The 17,136-nt window shown below is 40.4% G+C and overlaps 1 protein-coding gene across 1 annotated transcript in view; it reads right to left on the bottom strand.

Annotated features, from left to right (window-relative positions):
* Positions 1 to 10,000: 10,000 nt before the first annotated feature.
* Positions 10,001 to 17,136, bottom strand: part of SLC9A2 (solute carrier family 9 member A2) — a 96,546-nt gene continuing 89,410 nt past the window's right edge. Inside the window, exons 9-12 of the mRNA XM_021680285.1 lie at positions 15,180 to 15,276; positions 13,290 to 13,421; positions 11,701 to 11,791; positions 10,001 to 10,371 (exon numbers count right to left, since the gene is read on the bottom strand). Coding sequence (XP_021535960.1) covers positions 10,001 to 10,371; positions 11,701 to 11,791; positions 13,290 to 13,421; positions 15,180 to 15,276 — 691 coding nt within the window. The remainder of the gene's footprint in view (positions 10,372 to 11,700; positions 11,792 to 13,289; positions 13,422 to 15,179; positions 15,277 to 17,136) is intronic.

The following is a 17,136-nucleotide window of genomic DNA, read 5'->3' as shown; positions in this document are numbered from 1 at the left end:
TGCGGGCTGATCAGAAGTCAGAGCCTTGTCAAAGGGGAAGGTATTATTAAACCGTATGTAAAAGTCTCGTCTTCGAACCGGCCAGTGGGGTTAAAACTTTCCAGGGGGGATCTCTACCAGCTTCAGGACAGGAAGAGGGTGGTGGGATTACAGAAGGTGATGTGCTCCCCTGCTAAGTAAAAAATAGGGTAAGCCATTAATAACATGACCGGCTGGGTTCATGTCACCTTGGATAAGTAAGCTAAGAGGGGGTTTTTCTGCTATCAGAATCCTAGAGATTAAATAAGCTACTTTATTGAAATTAGCCTGCCCCTTCCTCAAGTTATAACAAGGTTCCACCTGGGAAGCTGCGGGAAAATCACATGGCTGGCCTCACCCCCAGACATTGATTCTGCGGGCCTAGGGGAGGCCCAGAAACCTGTACTTAATAAGCAATACTGCACTTTCTCATGGAGGCAGAAAAAGGGTCATTTGGAGACATACTGGTTTTGAGTCAAGTCAAAGCCAGAGACTTGGTTGTGTTTATTGATAGCTAACTCAGTTTGAACTATTAAGATTATGTGATCCCGATGTGTTACCTTCTCCCCAGCTCTTGGCAGTCACGCTCCATAGTAGGAGAAACAGATTCATGGAGCCTGTCCCTTGTGTCCACTGCCTTGGAGGTCCCATGCTCTGCAGAGAGCTGAGGTTGTCCGTCTGGCTAGTTCTCCCTGGATATCAGGCATGAACTGCTTCCAGAAGCCGGTGCTCCATTGGGCTGCATCGACTGGATGATGGTAGAGCCCAGTGGAAAAGACAAAGCACAGGAATGCCTTTAAGATGAACGTCTCGTGCAGTGTAAGAGAGTCTGGTGTCATGACTGATCAGACGGACTTAACTCTACAGCGTCTTATGTTGAAAGTCATTTCTTTTCTCTCATTTTAATATCCTACCTGAGAATGAAAGAGCTACACTGATCTACAGGGAAAATGCCTTTTCCTAGGCCTAGGCTAAACGGTCATTCCAAAAGTAGCACCCCAGGGTCCAGCTGAGAGGCTCAGAGTGAGGGTTAGCACAAACTCACAGGGAAGCATCTGTGTGGTCTTGCTACTTGGATGATGTCACCTATTAATTATATTGGAGCCCCCCCCCCTTTTCCCCATGCAAACTACTGAAGTTCACATTCCTTTCATTCTTTTTGATTGGTCTACTAGGAAATTATTCCTGTTCTCAACCTAACACATGTATAATTATAAATGTATTGTATGTAAAGCAGAAAAAAAAATGTTTCTCTAGTTTTTGAAGTTGTGTATGGGGTAAACTCAAATATTTATGATAAAGAATTAATGAGATGTTTGAAGATTGTCCTTTCTCCTATCTAGCTACAAGGAAAATATTAACTTTTTATTAAGTGTTGTAATTGTGAACTTTTATACAAGCGCTAAGCGCTTTTGAGGAAAGCAAAATATAATATAAAACGGCGTGGCCCTTAAGGAGCACACCAAATCGTCATAGAGGTTAGACTCAAAGGACAAGAAGTAATCAAGGGTTTATGCAATGAAGTAGAATTTCTCCAAAGATTATCTTTTCTGTGAACTCAGAAACAGCCAAGTTTCTTAGACATTCTTTAATGTAGTCATTATTAAATTTTTGAAATCCTAGCACTTTATTTTTGAAGTTAAATAAAGCCTATAAATTTATTAAGGCTTTACAGTTAATCAGATACATGGAAATACTGAAAACCAGGGTTGATCTTCATATAGAGAGTAGAGAAACATTTTTGTTATTCTCCACACTCGTGGGTTTTTTAAAGATAAATATTATACAGGCATACCTCATTCTATGGCACTTCATTTTATTGTGCATCACAGATACTGCGTTTTTTTACCAATTGAAGGTTCGTGGCAACCGTGTGTTGAGTTTATCAGCACCATTTTTCCACTAGCATTTGCTCACTTTGTGTCTGTCACATTTTGGTAATTCTCACAGTATTTCAAACTTTTTCATTATATTTGGTATGGTGATGTGTGATCAGTGATCTTTGATGTTACTGTTGTAATTGTTTTGGGGTGCCATGAACCGTGCCCATATAAGGGGGTGAATTTAATCGATAAATGTACGTGTTCCAACGGCTTCACCACCTGGCTCGTCACCTGTCTTTTGCCCTCTCCTCGGGCCTCCCTATTTCTTGAGTCGCAACAATATTGAATATTGAAATCAGGCCAATTAACAACCCTACAGTGGCCTTAAGGTGAAAGGAAGTGTTAGCCGATGTGGCAAACTTCCTCGCTGTCTTACTTTAAAAAATTGCCACAGGCCATCCCAGCCTTCAGCAACCACCACCCTGCTCAAGATTGAGAAAAGACCCCCCACCAGCAAAAAGATTGCCACTTGCTGAAAACTCAGATGATGGTTGGCATTTTTTAGCAATGAAGTCTTTTTAATTAAGGTATGTACATTGTTTTTTAGACATAATGCTACTGTAAATTTAATAGACTACAGTATAGTTTAAACATAATTTTTTTTTTTAAAGATTTTATTTATTTTTTTGACAGAGAGAGACACAGCGAGAGAGGGAACACAAACAGGGGGAGTGGGAGAGGGAGAAGCAGGCTTCCTGCAGAGCAGGGAGCCCGATGCAGGGCTCGATCCCAGGACCCTGGGATCATGACTTGAGCCGAAGGCAGACGCTTAACCGACTGAGCCACTTAGGTGCCCCTAAACATAATTTTTTATGTACGCTGGGAAACCAAAAAATTCACTTGACTCACTTTATTACAATATGTACTTTATTGTGGTGGTCAGGAACCAAGCCCACAATATCTCTGATGTATGCCTGTAGTTCCTCTTAAAAAGTCTGATGTGTGAATATTCAGAAATGTGTTCCAGAACCAGCAGCGTCCACATTCCCCTGGAGCTTATTAAACATGCAGACACTCACACCCCAGCCCGGACCTGCTGGGAACCATTCTCACAAGATTCCCACCTGCTCTGTGTGCACAGTAAATTTTGAAAACCACTGGTCTGTAGACAGTATTTGTATAATTTATGGAATATGATCTCAGGGAAATTAAATCTGCTCAACTAAAGTTTGTGTTGTTTTGTTTTTGAGTTCTTGAGCAACTTCTGTAATAATTTCCCAAGTATTTAGGTTGAGCCACACAAAATTGCTGTTTTTCTAAGTCAATTACCTGCAGTTTCACATGGTTCAACTTAATGGTATATGGAATCTTATTTTAGGGGCATTGAACTTGCCCGAGAAGTTTATAAAGGATATGGCACCCTCCTGGCATTATGCCAGCCCCAACTGCTAAGTTCTGTGAATCAGCCTCAGGGTTTTGGGTTCTAGAAGACTCTGGCCTTCTCCACGGAGGGAAGGTATACCTCTCTGCCCTCATGTCCAGAGAGATGAGCAGAAATCAGAAAGGGAGTGGGGCATGCCTAGCCAGGGCAGTAACATGGGCAAGGCTCCAAAGCCCAGGCGTGTGGGTCAAGAGAGATGCCTGCAGCAAACAGAAGGGGGGAAAACCAGTGGTTCTGGCTGCATAGTAGCATCACCTGATGCCCTAGACCTCTAGAACCAGACTCCAGAGTGCCCCAGAGTTGAGAGTCCCTGGGTTGGATCATGAAGGGGCTCATGTACCATGCTCAGGACTGAGCTTCTATTCTCACAGGTGTGGAGGGAAGCCACTGAAGAATGCATGCTGGAGAATGCTCTGTGGACTTCCCATTAAAGATTCCTCGAGGGCAGTCATCCAAGAGGAATGGGAGGGAGAAGTCATGTGCTCTGAGGGAATCAGGTGGGGCACAAAATCTGAAAGGCCTGGGGACTGTCAGCTTGTGACCTCCGGGGAGACACTGGACAGGCTGTGGGTGACGCCCAGGTGTCTGGTCCAGGCAGAGCTCAGGCAAGGTTAGCTGGTAATGAGTGTTAAGGCCTTCTTCCCCGTTCTGTTAGCTGGCAGAGAACATGTGTGGGCATTTATGAGAGTTCGTTTTCTGCATGTTGTGAATATTAAGAAGATGTCTTTTCCCAAGGACACTTCTATAAGAAATGTAGACACCTGTGGGGGCGGGGGAGTCAAGCCACTTAGGAGAAATTGCAGGCTTTTGGGCACCTGCTATAAGAGGATAGCTTTTTATTTGGAATGTATAGTAAAAGCCAGCATGGTGATTCCCCGTGCCCTCTATCCCCAGGAAACCTTAGCCTCTCAGAAGTTTCTGAAGTAAGATTCCCACAGATCTAGCCAGGATGATGTATAAGGCAGCTCTTCTCAGAACAGGGTGATGGACTGAAAAAATTGTTTTTCTGTCCTAAAATTTTATTTTTCCCGAAGAACTTGCCAGTTACATGGTAATAATTTTCTTTAATAATACAATCCCTTTAAAAATTGTAGCAAAGTGTTATCATTTGTTCTGATTGTAATTTTTAGGAGCTATTGCTGTATCCTGATTGTATATGTTAAGTCAGGGCCCAGAATCTCTTGAAAATGTTAACCTCCAGTTATGCTAAAACACGTCCTAAGAGTAAGAACAAGCTTAACTGTTTTCAAACCATATGCTAATACCAAATGTATACATAATCTGAAATTTATTGCACATCTTTGGCAAGCAAATCGTTTTAAGATGACATCTCATCAGTAGGATTTATTTTTTACTTAATCAGTACACAAATACTAACTTATTTTAACACAATATTTTACTTTAGATTTCTCATTTTTCCCAAACAGATCATCTAAACTCACCACTTTACAGACAGCTGTGTGCGAAGACAATACAGACAATTTCTGTTTTCCTGATTTAGTACATTGTAAGAAATAATGCTGATTTTAATCTGGAATTGGATAGTCTCAAACAGCTTGCGCTGTTCCTCGAGGGGAAAAGATAATTATAAACATTAAGGAAGGAGGTGTTAATTATTACCCATAATTATATAGCATAAACTATAGCATAAAAGTGGACTAAGGACGTTGTTAGAATAAAAAATTGTATTTTGATCAGCCTTGATTTAAACTCTACTGATAAATAAAAATCCTTTTTTCCAAAGCATACACTGTGGAGGGAAAAATAGTTGAAATACCTGTTAATAGTTGCAATTTACAACATTGAATAGGAGATGACCTTTCTTTAGGCTTATCAAAGAATCTCTTCCATTTTGAATCACTGGGACTCAGGTGCCTACCCAGACTGAGAATTTTTTTTTTCGTGTGATAGCTTACCCACTTAAGCCTATCCTGAGTTTGCCTAAAGAAACTGAAACCACGTGAACTATCCAGAATGAGCCTGATGTAATAAATGCATTTGCTGCTATGGGGCCTGGCCCTTGGATCTGAGTGCACGTGAATAGGTGCATGCTCCGGGCTTACCTTGGTCTGTGCTGTGGGCTGAAACATAGGCCCGGGAATCATAAGCCAATTTCTGCCAGTGCCAGGTGGTCATGACCCAGAAAAGGGTGGGCATTTTCTCCTGGTCACCTTCAGAGCATCTTCACTGTGCCATCTTTTTGGAATGAACAAAATGATAAAGTATGTCAAGTTGTAACACCTTCAAACTAACTTTCCAGCTAAAGGTAAGGACTTGAACTGGATGCCCAACAGTCAGAGGTACATAATTATGATAGCAAATACAGTAAACGGTGTTAAGCAGGTGCCAAAAACTATGTTAGTGAAAACCTAAAAATTTGATATGTTGGTCCAGAACCCTGCATAATCTTTACAAACCATTTGGTAAGACAGTGGATGGCATCCACCTAATTTGTCTTGCTTGAGTTGGCTTGGGAAGGCAGCATTTAATATTCCAGAGCATGCATGATCTTTGAACCCTTTACAAGGGTCTGTTTACATAGAGAAAATTAATGGACCACTTATAATCTTCATTACGTTTCTTTAACACAGTTAACAATGTTAGCCCTGTTTGAGATATTATGTGTATTTGAAACTAAAGCAACTGAAATTTGTAATACTCTTAAATTCTTACCTTTCACAAATTCCACTGTCATGACCCCATTTTAGCACACATGAGAATGGTTTTGATATATAAATGTAAAAATCGGAATTGGGGGGCTGTACTAGTTTCTTGTGATGCATTATTTTCTCCATAGTGATTAATTTATGTTTATTCCATTAAATGTTTCCACTCCATACTGATTTAACACTTAGACTTTTGTACATTTCACAGAAACCAAGAAAAATGCCTTGTTGGTATACATACATAAAATTTCTGTTTGGCAAGCGGAGTTACCAAACTCTGGATGCAGAGAGCCCTCATTTAAATTATAAATTTTGTTACTACGTGTAGTGATGACATAACAGGATCCCCTGACATAACAGGGGAGAAAAACATTTGCATGTTTAATTCAGGGCATTTTGTTACAGTAGTGAAAATGAGAAAAGTCACCGCCGAGGTGTCTGGCATTGTATCTACTGGGCATCTCATTTCTCCATACCACACAATACAAGGATAACAGATCCCCATGAGACCTCTGTGACCTAAAACCTCTGAAGTCGGTTCTCAGACATTCAAAGTCATCAGTATGCTGTGCAGATTGAAAATTCGATAATCCATTGACAGCAGATGTATTAACTCTACACATAGAAACTCCTATTTCTCTGACCAGACAGGTAAGAGAACTGACCACAATTTCTCGACGGTCTTCTTAGAGGTAGTAAAATAGAATTTTCTTTGAAAAAAATTGTAGAAAGAAGACAGAAGGGATCCAAAAACTATGTACCATTGCAACATTAAAGAAGACGTTCAAAACTAACCATGTGGGTGCTTCGTCCGCACATCTGCAGGGGGTGACCACGTTTGAGGGGGTCAGCCACGTGTGGAGTGAATGACATTGGAAAAAAATCCGAAGGGAGGAGACCCTTCTCTTGAACAAAGAGCTGTGCTCACAGCCAGGCAGCAGTTACCCAGATGGGGCTCTCTCTGCCTTACACGCAGATGGAAGAAAGGGCCTGGTTAAGATGTCAGATACAAAGTACCAGCAAGCCACACGTTTTGCTCTAAAAGTTAGACACACACACACGCACACGTACAAGATCTCAGATCGTCAGACAGCTGAGTCCTGAGCGTTTCTCGCTCATCTTAACAAAGGGAATCAACATACAACGTTCAGGCTCAGGCAGATAATGCCAATACCTACTTCAACCAGACAAAGAAATCTCTTTAATCACTCTTCAGAGAAGAAAGTCAAGCGTGAACTCTGAACTAACAAAATATTACAGTTCTCACACTTGTTTATAAAATGCCAGTTTCAACATAAACATGATTTGGGCAGCGCGACAAATGGAAAACACACTGAGACACGTAATAAATAACTTCTCTATGCTCTTTATATAAATAAACACTCCCCTCCCCCACTACAAAGCTTAGTAAAAGCCAAAGGGAATTTCATCCCAGATATTCTGGGGGGTTTATACACAAAACACACATGTTTTTAAAAGTTTCGAACTTTGGAGCCACTTACTAGTTGTTTACTAACTGGCCTGTTCCCAACAGTCAGCCCTTAGCATTACAGGTAAAGAAATAAGCCTAGACTGTGCACTTACAGGTAGTTCAAGTCAGATTTGTTGCAACAAATACCAAAGACCATCAGAATTCTATTGTTCCACTGGAACTTTGGTTGGATCAAGTATTGCTTGAATTAGGGGAGTCATTTACAAAGGGTTGGAGATGTATCTGTAGTACAGAAAATTTAGACTTTTGATATTTACAGGGTTTCATATTCTCTCCTATAGTGTCTAGAACTTAATAATTTTATTTGAAGAAAAGAAAGTATAGAAAAAAAGCAAAATGAAGTCAAATTTATTTTTCATTGCTTTTGTCATTCAACAAGTAAGAAAAAATTAAACTGGTAAAATGACACGTGCTTTTTTTTTTTTTAATTTACACAATGTCAACCAAATTCTTTATAGACTTTCGATCAGTGCAAGCTGAATTTGGTCTACCTGCTTAACGAGAAGAAATTTAATAAAAACTTTCATGTTTTCTCCTTTGGTTCCAGAAAATTAGACTCATTATAATATTTATTATTCTAGGACACCAGGAAAAATCAGGAAATTTATGTTTAAGGTCATTTTCCACTTTAGCCTTTCTTTTCAGAAAGGTAACCTTTCTTTTCATTAAGTTCTAAAAATTTACTCTGGCATTCTCAAAAATATACATCCCATCTCTTGATGAATCACATTCCTATAATAAAATTCTAAGTTAAAAGTCAGTTTCAGTGTCTTTTCAGCAGATGAAATATATATATTTTTTTTTATATAAATATTTTCATTTAAAATTAAGATATTTGGCACAGAGTCCTAAGCTTACAGTTTTCAAATGGTGTCTGTCCTGCTCTCCACTGATCAACGTGGAAGAATTTGGGAAGGAAATTGTGCTCTTCAAGAACTTGTACCTTGTGTGTTTATCTTTCCCTCTGCCTCACGCCCAATGATCTAGCAGTATTCCAAGACTGTAGAAGATGAGAGAAAGGGTAGATTTATTTCTCCACATCAATGGGGATAAAGGGAGGGGATAAGAGAAGCAGCCCTGGGGATTTCTGAGTACAGAATCTTCCTGTTTAATTCATTCATGTTTTCCCACTAACAATACTGTGGTCATTTGTATCCTTTGCTATATCTCCAGTGTGCACCCAGGGGCCTATATGCATGGCCTCATTTGTATTTAAACCCAGACATTTAGAGTCTTGTTCCAGTCCAGTTCTAAGGAGGATTTTTTCGGGGTGGGGGGCAGGAGGGGAAAAGCCAATAAAACCTCAGTTTAAGATGGAAATTCAAATATTAATCTTTAATGATTATATTCCACTTCTTATCTTTCTGCTGTACTTTAAAAAAGTACTCATATGAGTAGAATCCATTTTTATATGAAGAATTTGAGTCACTACTTTATTGAGGGTGGAGAGGTAACAAATTACAGACTAGTGCAAAAAACAAAAAAAAAAATAGAACTTCTATATTCTCCAAAGTGCTTCCTGAATAAATTTCAAAACCTGAACTCTCACCAATTTGTTAAACATTGGAATACCGTTTATATAAACTGTCTGCTTGGAGCCTCTGACCTGTTTTCAAAGTTCTAGAATGTTCTACAGAAAAATTCTAAAGCAGGTAGTCATAGATGGGCATGAAAGGGAATCTTCTGCATCCTCCTTCCAGTATTGCACAATATAAAACCTGCCAACAAGTTGTAAGCAGGTGCAGCCTTGTCTCGCCACATACAACATGAGGCCCACACGTTGGAACTTCATCAAAAGCTGCCACCAAGTCTGTCATACATCGTGTCACCCACACAGCCTTTCTCTTTGCACCATTCAAAGACAAATGAGAGATGGAATCTCTAGGTCACCCTCAAATGTACGGTAGCATGAGGAACAAATTAAATCCAGATGACTCATTATTTCACGGGAATCTGTGCTCTGGGAGCCAGGCCTCCTCATCTGCCCAGACGTTCTGACTGCCTCCCCAGGCTGAGCTCACCAGGCATCCTTGCTCCATGCTGTGCTCTCCCTTTACCCACTGCTCATCAGCTCAGGATGGGGAAACACCTTGACTCCAAGCAGATGGTCCACCATCCTCCTTTATGCCTTGGAAAGATGTGGAGCATTTTTAGCGCCCTTTGCTTAAAAACTGATTACAGATATACATAGGGTTTCCATAAATAAAATTTGAGGCATGTATGTATATATTAAAATTTTCACCAACACGGGTGTGTTCAAAATTTCAAGTTCTGTCATTCAAGTTCAATAAAGGCACACAATTTTTTTTCTTTAGGCTTGCAAAGAATACAACTGCTGGCGAGAAGTCATAAAAGGCATTTTATGGGGCTTTTTTCTTGGATTTTCCTCTTCTTGGGTTAAGCATTCATCCCGTCAATCAATGGCATGACTCTACTACCCAAAGAAAGTATTTAGATGCATAGAGGGTATTAAATGGATCCCACTGTTGTGTCAGGTTTCAAAGTAACAAGCCCCAGCCATGACGGGTCAGTCACCCCAGGCCTGCTTTGGCCATTTCCATTAAGGCTTCTCACTTCCAAATCGGGCTTTCCGGTTGCCGGGTTCCGATGCCCTTCGGACCAGCCTGGGTGGCGGCTTGGGTCGGATGCCTTCAGTCCCACGGTCTTCCTGCACTGGGCCAAATTGGCCTTTGGAGAGAAGGGGCTGCCGCAGCATGCCTGGGGTTGGGGTGCCTCCCTCTTTGCTGTGGGGAGCTGGAGGGGTACAAGGCTGCCGCTGTCCGGAATCAACGTCAACCTCGTTCTTCCATTCCATCTTATAGGACTGTGGGGCTTTCTTTGAGAACTGTTCTGGCAAGAAGCACCTTGCTCGGGGCTGCAAATTGAGGACGGTGGTCCCAGCATCTGTCTCTGAGTCGCTGCTATTGCCGCCTACCACAGAGCAAAAGAAGGACAACATGGCAAGCATTTTAGAGAGAAGGGACTGTAGGTGACTCAGCAGTGCACGAGTGGGTCCAGCACCTGCTGTGCCCTCGGGCCCTGGGGGCTGGGCGGTGGGGGGCGGTCAGAGGGCTCACTACCTCTAGCCCCCAGACCTGGGCATGAGGCATGATCTCTGTGGGCCTTAATGTTGAACGCTCACACCCACGGTGAAGGGCTTACTGTCATGATAATAAGCACTTTTAAATGTATTCACCTATTTAATCCTCACAATCACCCATTTGCCAGGGGAAGTCACTGAAGTTCAAGAGGCGTTAGTTGAGTGGTGGAGCTGGTTAGCCAAGTGAGTGTCCCAGGCGGCAGCAGCCCTGGGTTCCCACCTGCCCCAGCAGAATGCTCCCAGGAGGGCTCAGCTCTGTGACTGGCACATAGAAAGAGCAGCAATTAGCTGCTATTAATGAAAACTCGTGACTTGATCTGGAATCTCAGAGACAACCTTCTTGATCTCCTTTTTATTTTCATAAAAGAGCCGAAATACCAATGTGCACTTTCCAAACAATGGGATCATTGATGGGACACAGGATCAGAACTAGCTGGTTGTCAAAATTCAGGTTCTAGAGAACGGTGGGGAGGACAGCTGGTGGGAGCTGGGATTCTTGGGATGAAAGCATGCTCTGGTGGATGCGCGGTGGTGACATGGCCCTGCCCTAAGTACTCAGTGCTGCTCGGCCTCCCTTCTCATTTCTCATCTCACCCATCATCACCACCAGCCATCCCCAGACTTTCCTCTTCTTGGTTAAATAAACAACCAAAAATAAAGGGGGGGGGGTACTCTTACATCCCACATTTTACTAACAGGGTATCCTAATATACTTCTTCTGGGGTTCACAGAAAATGGCTTGGAGACTACATAAAGATTATCATTAAATCAAGAGATATTAGACTTTATATGCCAAAGCTTTAATGATTTGGGGCAGAAGTAAAATATATGGCTGCCTATATGAAAATTGTAAAAATTTAAATATACCTTTGCAAATTTACAACTTTCTGTTTACCTGTTCACTAACCACAGGTAACAGCATTTGCTTGTGCTATATCCAGTAGAATTATTATGGAAAATAATGGACTCAGTTACTTTAATATGTACAGAAGCTCCACCCAAAAAGCTTATGATGCTAATAATAAGTCACCATAGTCTTATTTTAGACTTGCAAATCATTAACCTCATTATCCTTAATGAAGACAAAGAATGGGGAAATTCTCTGTTTTATGAACATTAGTAGATAAATTTACTCATTCTGCGCCAACTGAATTCATTACCTGCATTAGACATATTCTTTTTCTTTTGTAGCTTTTCTGGAAGCTTTGTGTTTTTTGGTAAGGACAAATATCGAGAGGTTGAAGTGGAAGCCTGTGGAAAACATGGAAAATCTTATTTAGACTATGTAGATGTCATTTATTGTATATCAAAAATTTAAAATCTTATGTCAAACCCTGATGTTAAAAATTAAAATCGTACTTCTCTGTTCCAAAATTACTTTGTGAGGAGCTGTGGGGATGGTGAGTAAAGCTCCATGCAATAATTATTTCACTTAAAACAACTAAATCTCTTCTAAAATGTAATAGAAATCAGTATTAAGGAAAATGAAAATAAAGTGGGACCATTAGAAAGAAGAATAATGAAATAATAATGAAAACCACTGAGTCTTCTTAAAGAGAAGCTATAAAGACACCTATTTATAAGAGTATTACTAGAAAAGAAGTAGGACCTATACATATAGAAAGAAAATATGTGAAAAATGTAGCATATTTAAGTTTTAATTACTTTAGTGAGTCTCGAAAATGAAAGAATGAAAAGTATTACCAAAGCTAATTGGCTGACAATTCAAATGCCACAATCTCTACTTTCTTTAACTCTTCATCAGTTCTGCCACATTTTCACATTAAAAAAAAAAAAATCTTCTTGTTCACATATTACCATTTTGGTCTCTGACGACCCAATACAGAATATTATTAAAAATGAGATGCAATCCAGGAACGCCTGTGTGGCTTAAGTGAGTTAAGCGTCTGCCTTCGGCTCAGGTCATGATCCCGGAGTCCTGGCATCGGGCTCTTTGCTCAGCGGGGAGCCTGCTTCTCCCTCTGCCTGCCCCTCCCCCTGCTTGTGCTCTTTCTCTCTCTCTCTCTCAAATAAATATATAAAAATCTTTTTAAAATAAATAAATAAATAAAAATGAGATGCAATCTAAAACTAACGCAGACTTGTGTGTCAATTATACTCAAAAAAATAATACTAAGATGCAATGTCTGCTGTGTGCAATCAATCAAACGTAATGTCATTTAAAAATGATTTTCCTTATCTGTTGACACTGCCCTGCGCCAAGTGAAAAGGTGGACACTCGCACGCCCCAGCTGCTGTGATTCTACAGTTCCAGCACAAGCAGCTTGCCCATCTCTGGGCTGCAACCTCTCCCTGGGGAGATCAAATTAGACTTTCCAAATGTAGCTTGGTCCAGCCATGCTGTTCAGATTTATAACTTGACTGACCCTTTCCTGTCCTCCCAGTCTCCCTCCTCAAGCACTGTTTTTCTCCACAGCACTCACTGCCTACTAACGTAACAGATAACGCATTCCGTTGCTGGGCACCTTCTCCCCACTAGAATATGAATTCTACAAGCAAAGGTATCTTGGTCTGTTTCGTTCACCAACATATTTCAAGTGCCTACAACAGTGCCTGGAACACAACAGATGTTCTAGAAACATCTAGAAAGACTTTACACTTTGCGTCCCAGAATTCCCATGAATCAACCCTCAGCGGCCATTCTGTCAGTAGGGCCTCCAGAATGGCTGTTGACTCTACTCTCGGAAGCCTTCCTCGTCCCAGACAAACGGTAACAAACAGCAGTTACCCTGCGTTCCTGGTTCAAGCTGCTGTCTTTCCTGATACTTTCTCGCAAACTGTGCCTCCGTCTGATTAGAATCTCCTTGGCTTGTCGCTCACTTGTGTCGGCTGTCAGATTGTGTCTGTTGTAGGACAAAGTCTGAAATGAGAACACAAGAGACCTTTTACAAGAACTGATTGCTACCCTAGAGATCCCAAAATGTTACTATGTTGCTTTGGCTTTGCACCTGAGTGAGGCACTTAACCAATGTGCAGAGCAGAAAAATAAATCAATAGAAAGCATAAAAGTTAACATGGGGGGAAAAAAAAAGTTGACATTCATTCCAGGTTTGAAAGCACTTGTTTTCTAATAAAAGTCTGTAAGTTATTTTTCACTGCAAAGTGTGATCTTCGTAAATCGAAAGAATGATAGAATTTATCAAGTACTTCTATCTACCTTGAACTACTTTGTATGTATTTAGCCATCATTAACAGCTGGGGAAAAAATACAATTCATCTTTATACATTCTCTACTGAATAGGAATTACTGGTATAAAAACAAACCACTTTGAACCACTTGGTGGTGCCATGTCCTTTTGATTAACTTAAGAACACTTCTTTTCAACTGGGTTGTCAAACTGGAAAAAGCTGCTGCTAGAATCAGCAATAACCACGTGCTAGTACTTGAAGCAGTAAAATTTCTAAACCAGGGCTGCGCATGGCATACATTTTTAGTTTTATAAGTTTCCTAAAATGAATTGCAATTAGTAATCAAGTTCATTTTCTGATAGAATAAATACATATTTTTCTAGGAAGGCAGGGAGCCTTCGGCTCAAGTCATGATCCCAGGGTTCTGGGATGGAGCCCCGCATTGGGCTCCCTGCTTGACAGGAAGCCTGCTTCTCTCTCTCCCACTCCCCCTGCTTGTGTTCCCTCTCTTGCTGTCTCTCTGTCAAATAAATAAATGAAATCTTAAAAAAAAAAAAAAAAGTGCTGTAGGGAAAAAGGCGGAACAACAGTAATGAGTAATGGAATGAGGACAGCCTTTGGGGAGACCAGCAAGAAGGTACAGAAATGACCCCAACAGTAGTGAGGCAGTCTCCTGACATCCTATGTGGACTGTGTGACACCTCCCCCCTCACTGTACCTTAATTTATTCATCTATAAAATGGAAACAATAGCAACACCACTTGGAGGATTGAGTTAATACATGTTGCAGTGGGGCATGGCCAACTGTATGCACCCTCAAAATGTCAGCTATATTATTAGCCAATTGGTAGAATGAAGTGTTAACAATGGAACAGCAGGGACGCCTGGGTGGCTCAGTCGGTTAAGCAGCTGCCTTTGGCTCAGCTCATGATCCCAGGGTGCTGGGATCGAGCCCCACATCGGGCTCCCGGCTCAGAGGGGAGTCTGCTTCTCCCTCTGCCTCTGCCTCTGCCCCCAGCTTGTGCTCTCTCTTTCTCTCTCACTCTCAAATAAATAAATAAAATCTTTATTAAAAACAAAAACAATGGAACAGCAGTGAAAGAAGTCACTCGGGAGATACATTAAAGGAAGAAACAATAGCACTTTACGAATAACAAGAAAGATTAAATACATTTTAATAAGTTTTCTATAAGCTATAAAGCGATTTCATTAAAATAATTAAAAGAGAGCCACAATTAGTTAACTCAGATGCTTTTATCTCCATAGTAGCAGAACTCCTGCGGGACTCCAGGCTTTCCCCATGGTGTCCGAGAGGGAGTGGTACCCTAACAAGATAGGACTCTCAGAGAAGAGAAGATGCCTGATGTAGGACATGCAAAAGGTAGCCATAATGGTTGGGCGACCTCCGCTACAACTGAGTAGCATGAAATCAGAAGGCATATTTTTAGCCAAAGGCAAGGAAACATTTTGCTAAATAAATTATTCTCACTCGCTGACGGATTTGATAGAGATTTCTGGATAATATTTCTCGAATTTCATCCATTTCACCAGGTGTGAGCTTCCTTATTTTTTCTTCACGACAATCACTGTGAAAGGTTAGAAAAAGAATATCTTTTACTATTCAACAAACACTGGAATCCTAAATTTTCCTTTTTGGAGATATAGTATAATTTAAGAAGAATATCATTTAAGATTAAGAATCTTAGCTTAAAGAATAACACTTAAGGAGTATTCAATATTTTAAAATAACTCAAACTTCTAAAACTTTTCAGTGTTAAAATTATTCAAAATGAGTTTAGTTATGCACAGGTTTTCAGAGTCTGTTCATGCAATTATTTTTTTTCCACACAAGTATTCTTTAAGGAAGAAAAACTGTAGTAGCTTATAATGCTATCATTTTATTATTATTAATACTCTATTAATAAGGTAATACACAGGGTGCCTGGGTGGCTCAGTTGGTTAAGCAACTGCCTTCGGCTCAGGTCATGATCCTGGAGTCCCAGGATCGAGTCCCGCATCGGGCTCCCTGCTCAGCGGGGGGTCTGCTTCTCCCTCTGACCCTCTCCCCTCTCGTGCTCTCTGTCTCTCATTCTCTCTCTCAAATAAATAAAATCTTTAAAAAAAAAAAAAAAGGTAATACACAATTGGGTTTTTTCCCAACAGAAACTTAATTACCTACATTTTGCTAATTATTAAGTCCTAGTCTTTTAAACACTTCATTAAAAATATTTTCAAAGACACCATTTATAATATGTATGTATATACAGTCAATCACCATTATTCAAGGATTTCATATTCGCAAAGTCACCTACTCGCTAAAATTTATTTGTAAACACGGTGCCAATACTCATGACACTTTTTCATAGACATTCGCAAAGTGGGGGAAAATTTGAGTTCCCCAACGCATAGGTTCCTAGATGAGGCTGAACACGGCAATGCCGTGCCTTCTTGTTTCAGCTCCTGTACTGTAAACAAACGTCCTTTCCATGGTCTATTTAATGACATATTTTTCATATTTTTGTGCTTTCTGTTTGGTGACTTCACTGTTTAAAATGGCGCCACGCATAGGTCTGAAGTGATGTCGAACGTTCCTGAGCAAAAGAAAGCTGTGATGTGCCTTCCAAAGAAAAGTCATGTCAGATGAGCTTTGTTCAAGCATGAGTTACAGTGCTGTTGGCCAGGAGCGGAGTGTTAATGAAACAACATATATTAAATAAGGTGTCTTCAAATAGAAACATACATAAAACAAGGTTATGTATCGAATGGTTAATGAAAATGTTGTGACCAGAAGCTCACAAGAACCTAATCCTGCATTTCCCCTAGGAGTAAGGGTTCGGTATTCCCAAATCCGTGTTCATGACAATTTTATAAAACATAACTACTGCCCAGACGAACCATGAGAGACGATGGATTCTGAAAAACAAACTGAGGGTTCTAGAGGGGAGGGGGGTGGGAGGATGGGTTAGCCTGGTGATGGGTATTAAAGAGGGCACTTCTGCATGGAGCACTGGGTGTTATACGCAAACAATGAATCATGGAACACTACATCTAAAACTAATGATGTAATGTATGGGGATTAACATAAGAATAAAAAAAACAATAATAAAATAAAGAGAAAATCTTAAAAAAAAAAAAAAAAAAACATAACTACTGCCCACAATGAGAACCAACTGTACTGATACGGTTTTATTCCAACTCCTTCAAAAAGGCTTTGAGGGGGCCTACAAAAATACATAGTACAATAAAATACATAGATAAGATAAATTAAAGCTGAGAAGGCTAATACACATTAATGCAGGTCTTACAGAAGATGGGCTAGGGACATACCAATTGAAGAGCATAGTTCTCTTACTTATTTTTAATGCAAACTTGTTACTGAAAAACAAGCATAATATTAATTACCTATGCCCAAAGGGTAATGGAGAAACACAAAGGAATGACCGCAG

The sequence above is a fragment of the Neomonachus schauinslandi genome, chromosome 10 (genome assembly GCF_002201575.2).
Source record: "Neomonachus schauinslandi chromosome 10, ASM220157v2, whole genome shotgun sequence".
NCBI lineage: Eukaryota > Metazoa > Chordata > Mammalia > Carnivora > Phocidae > Neomonachus > Neomonachus schauinslandi.
This window is presented reverse-complemented; position numbering and strand designations above follow the sequence as displayed.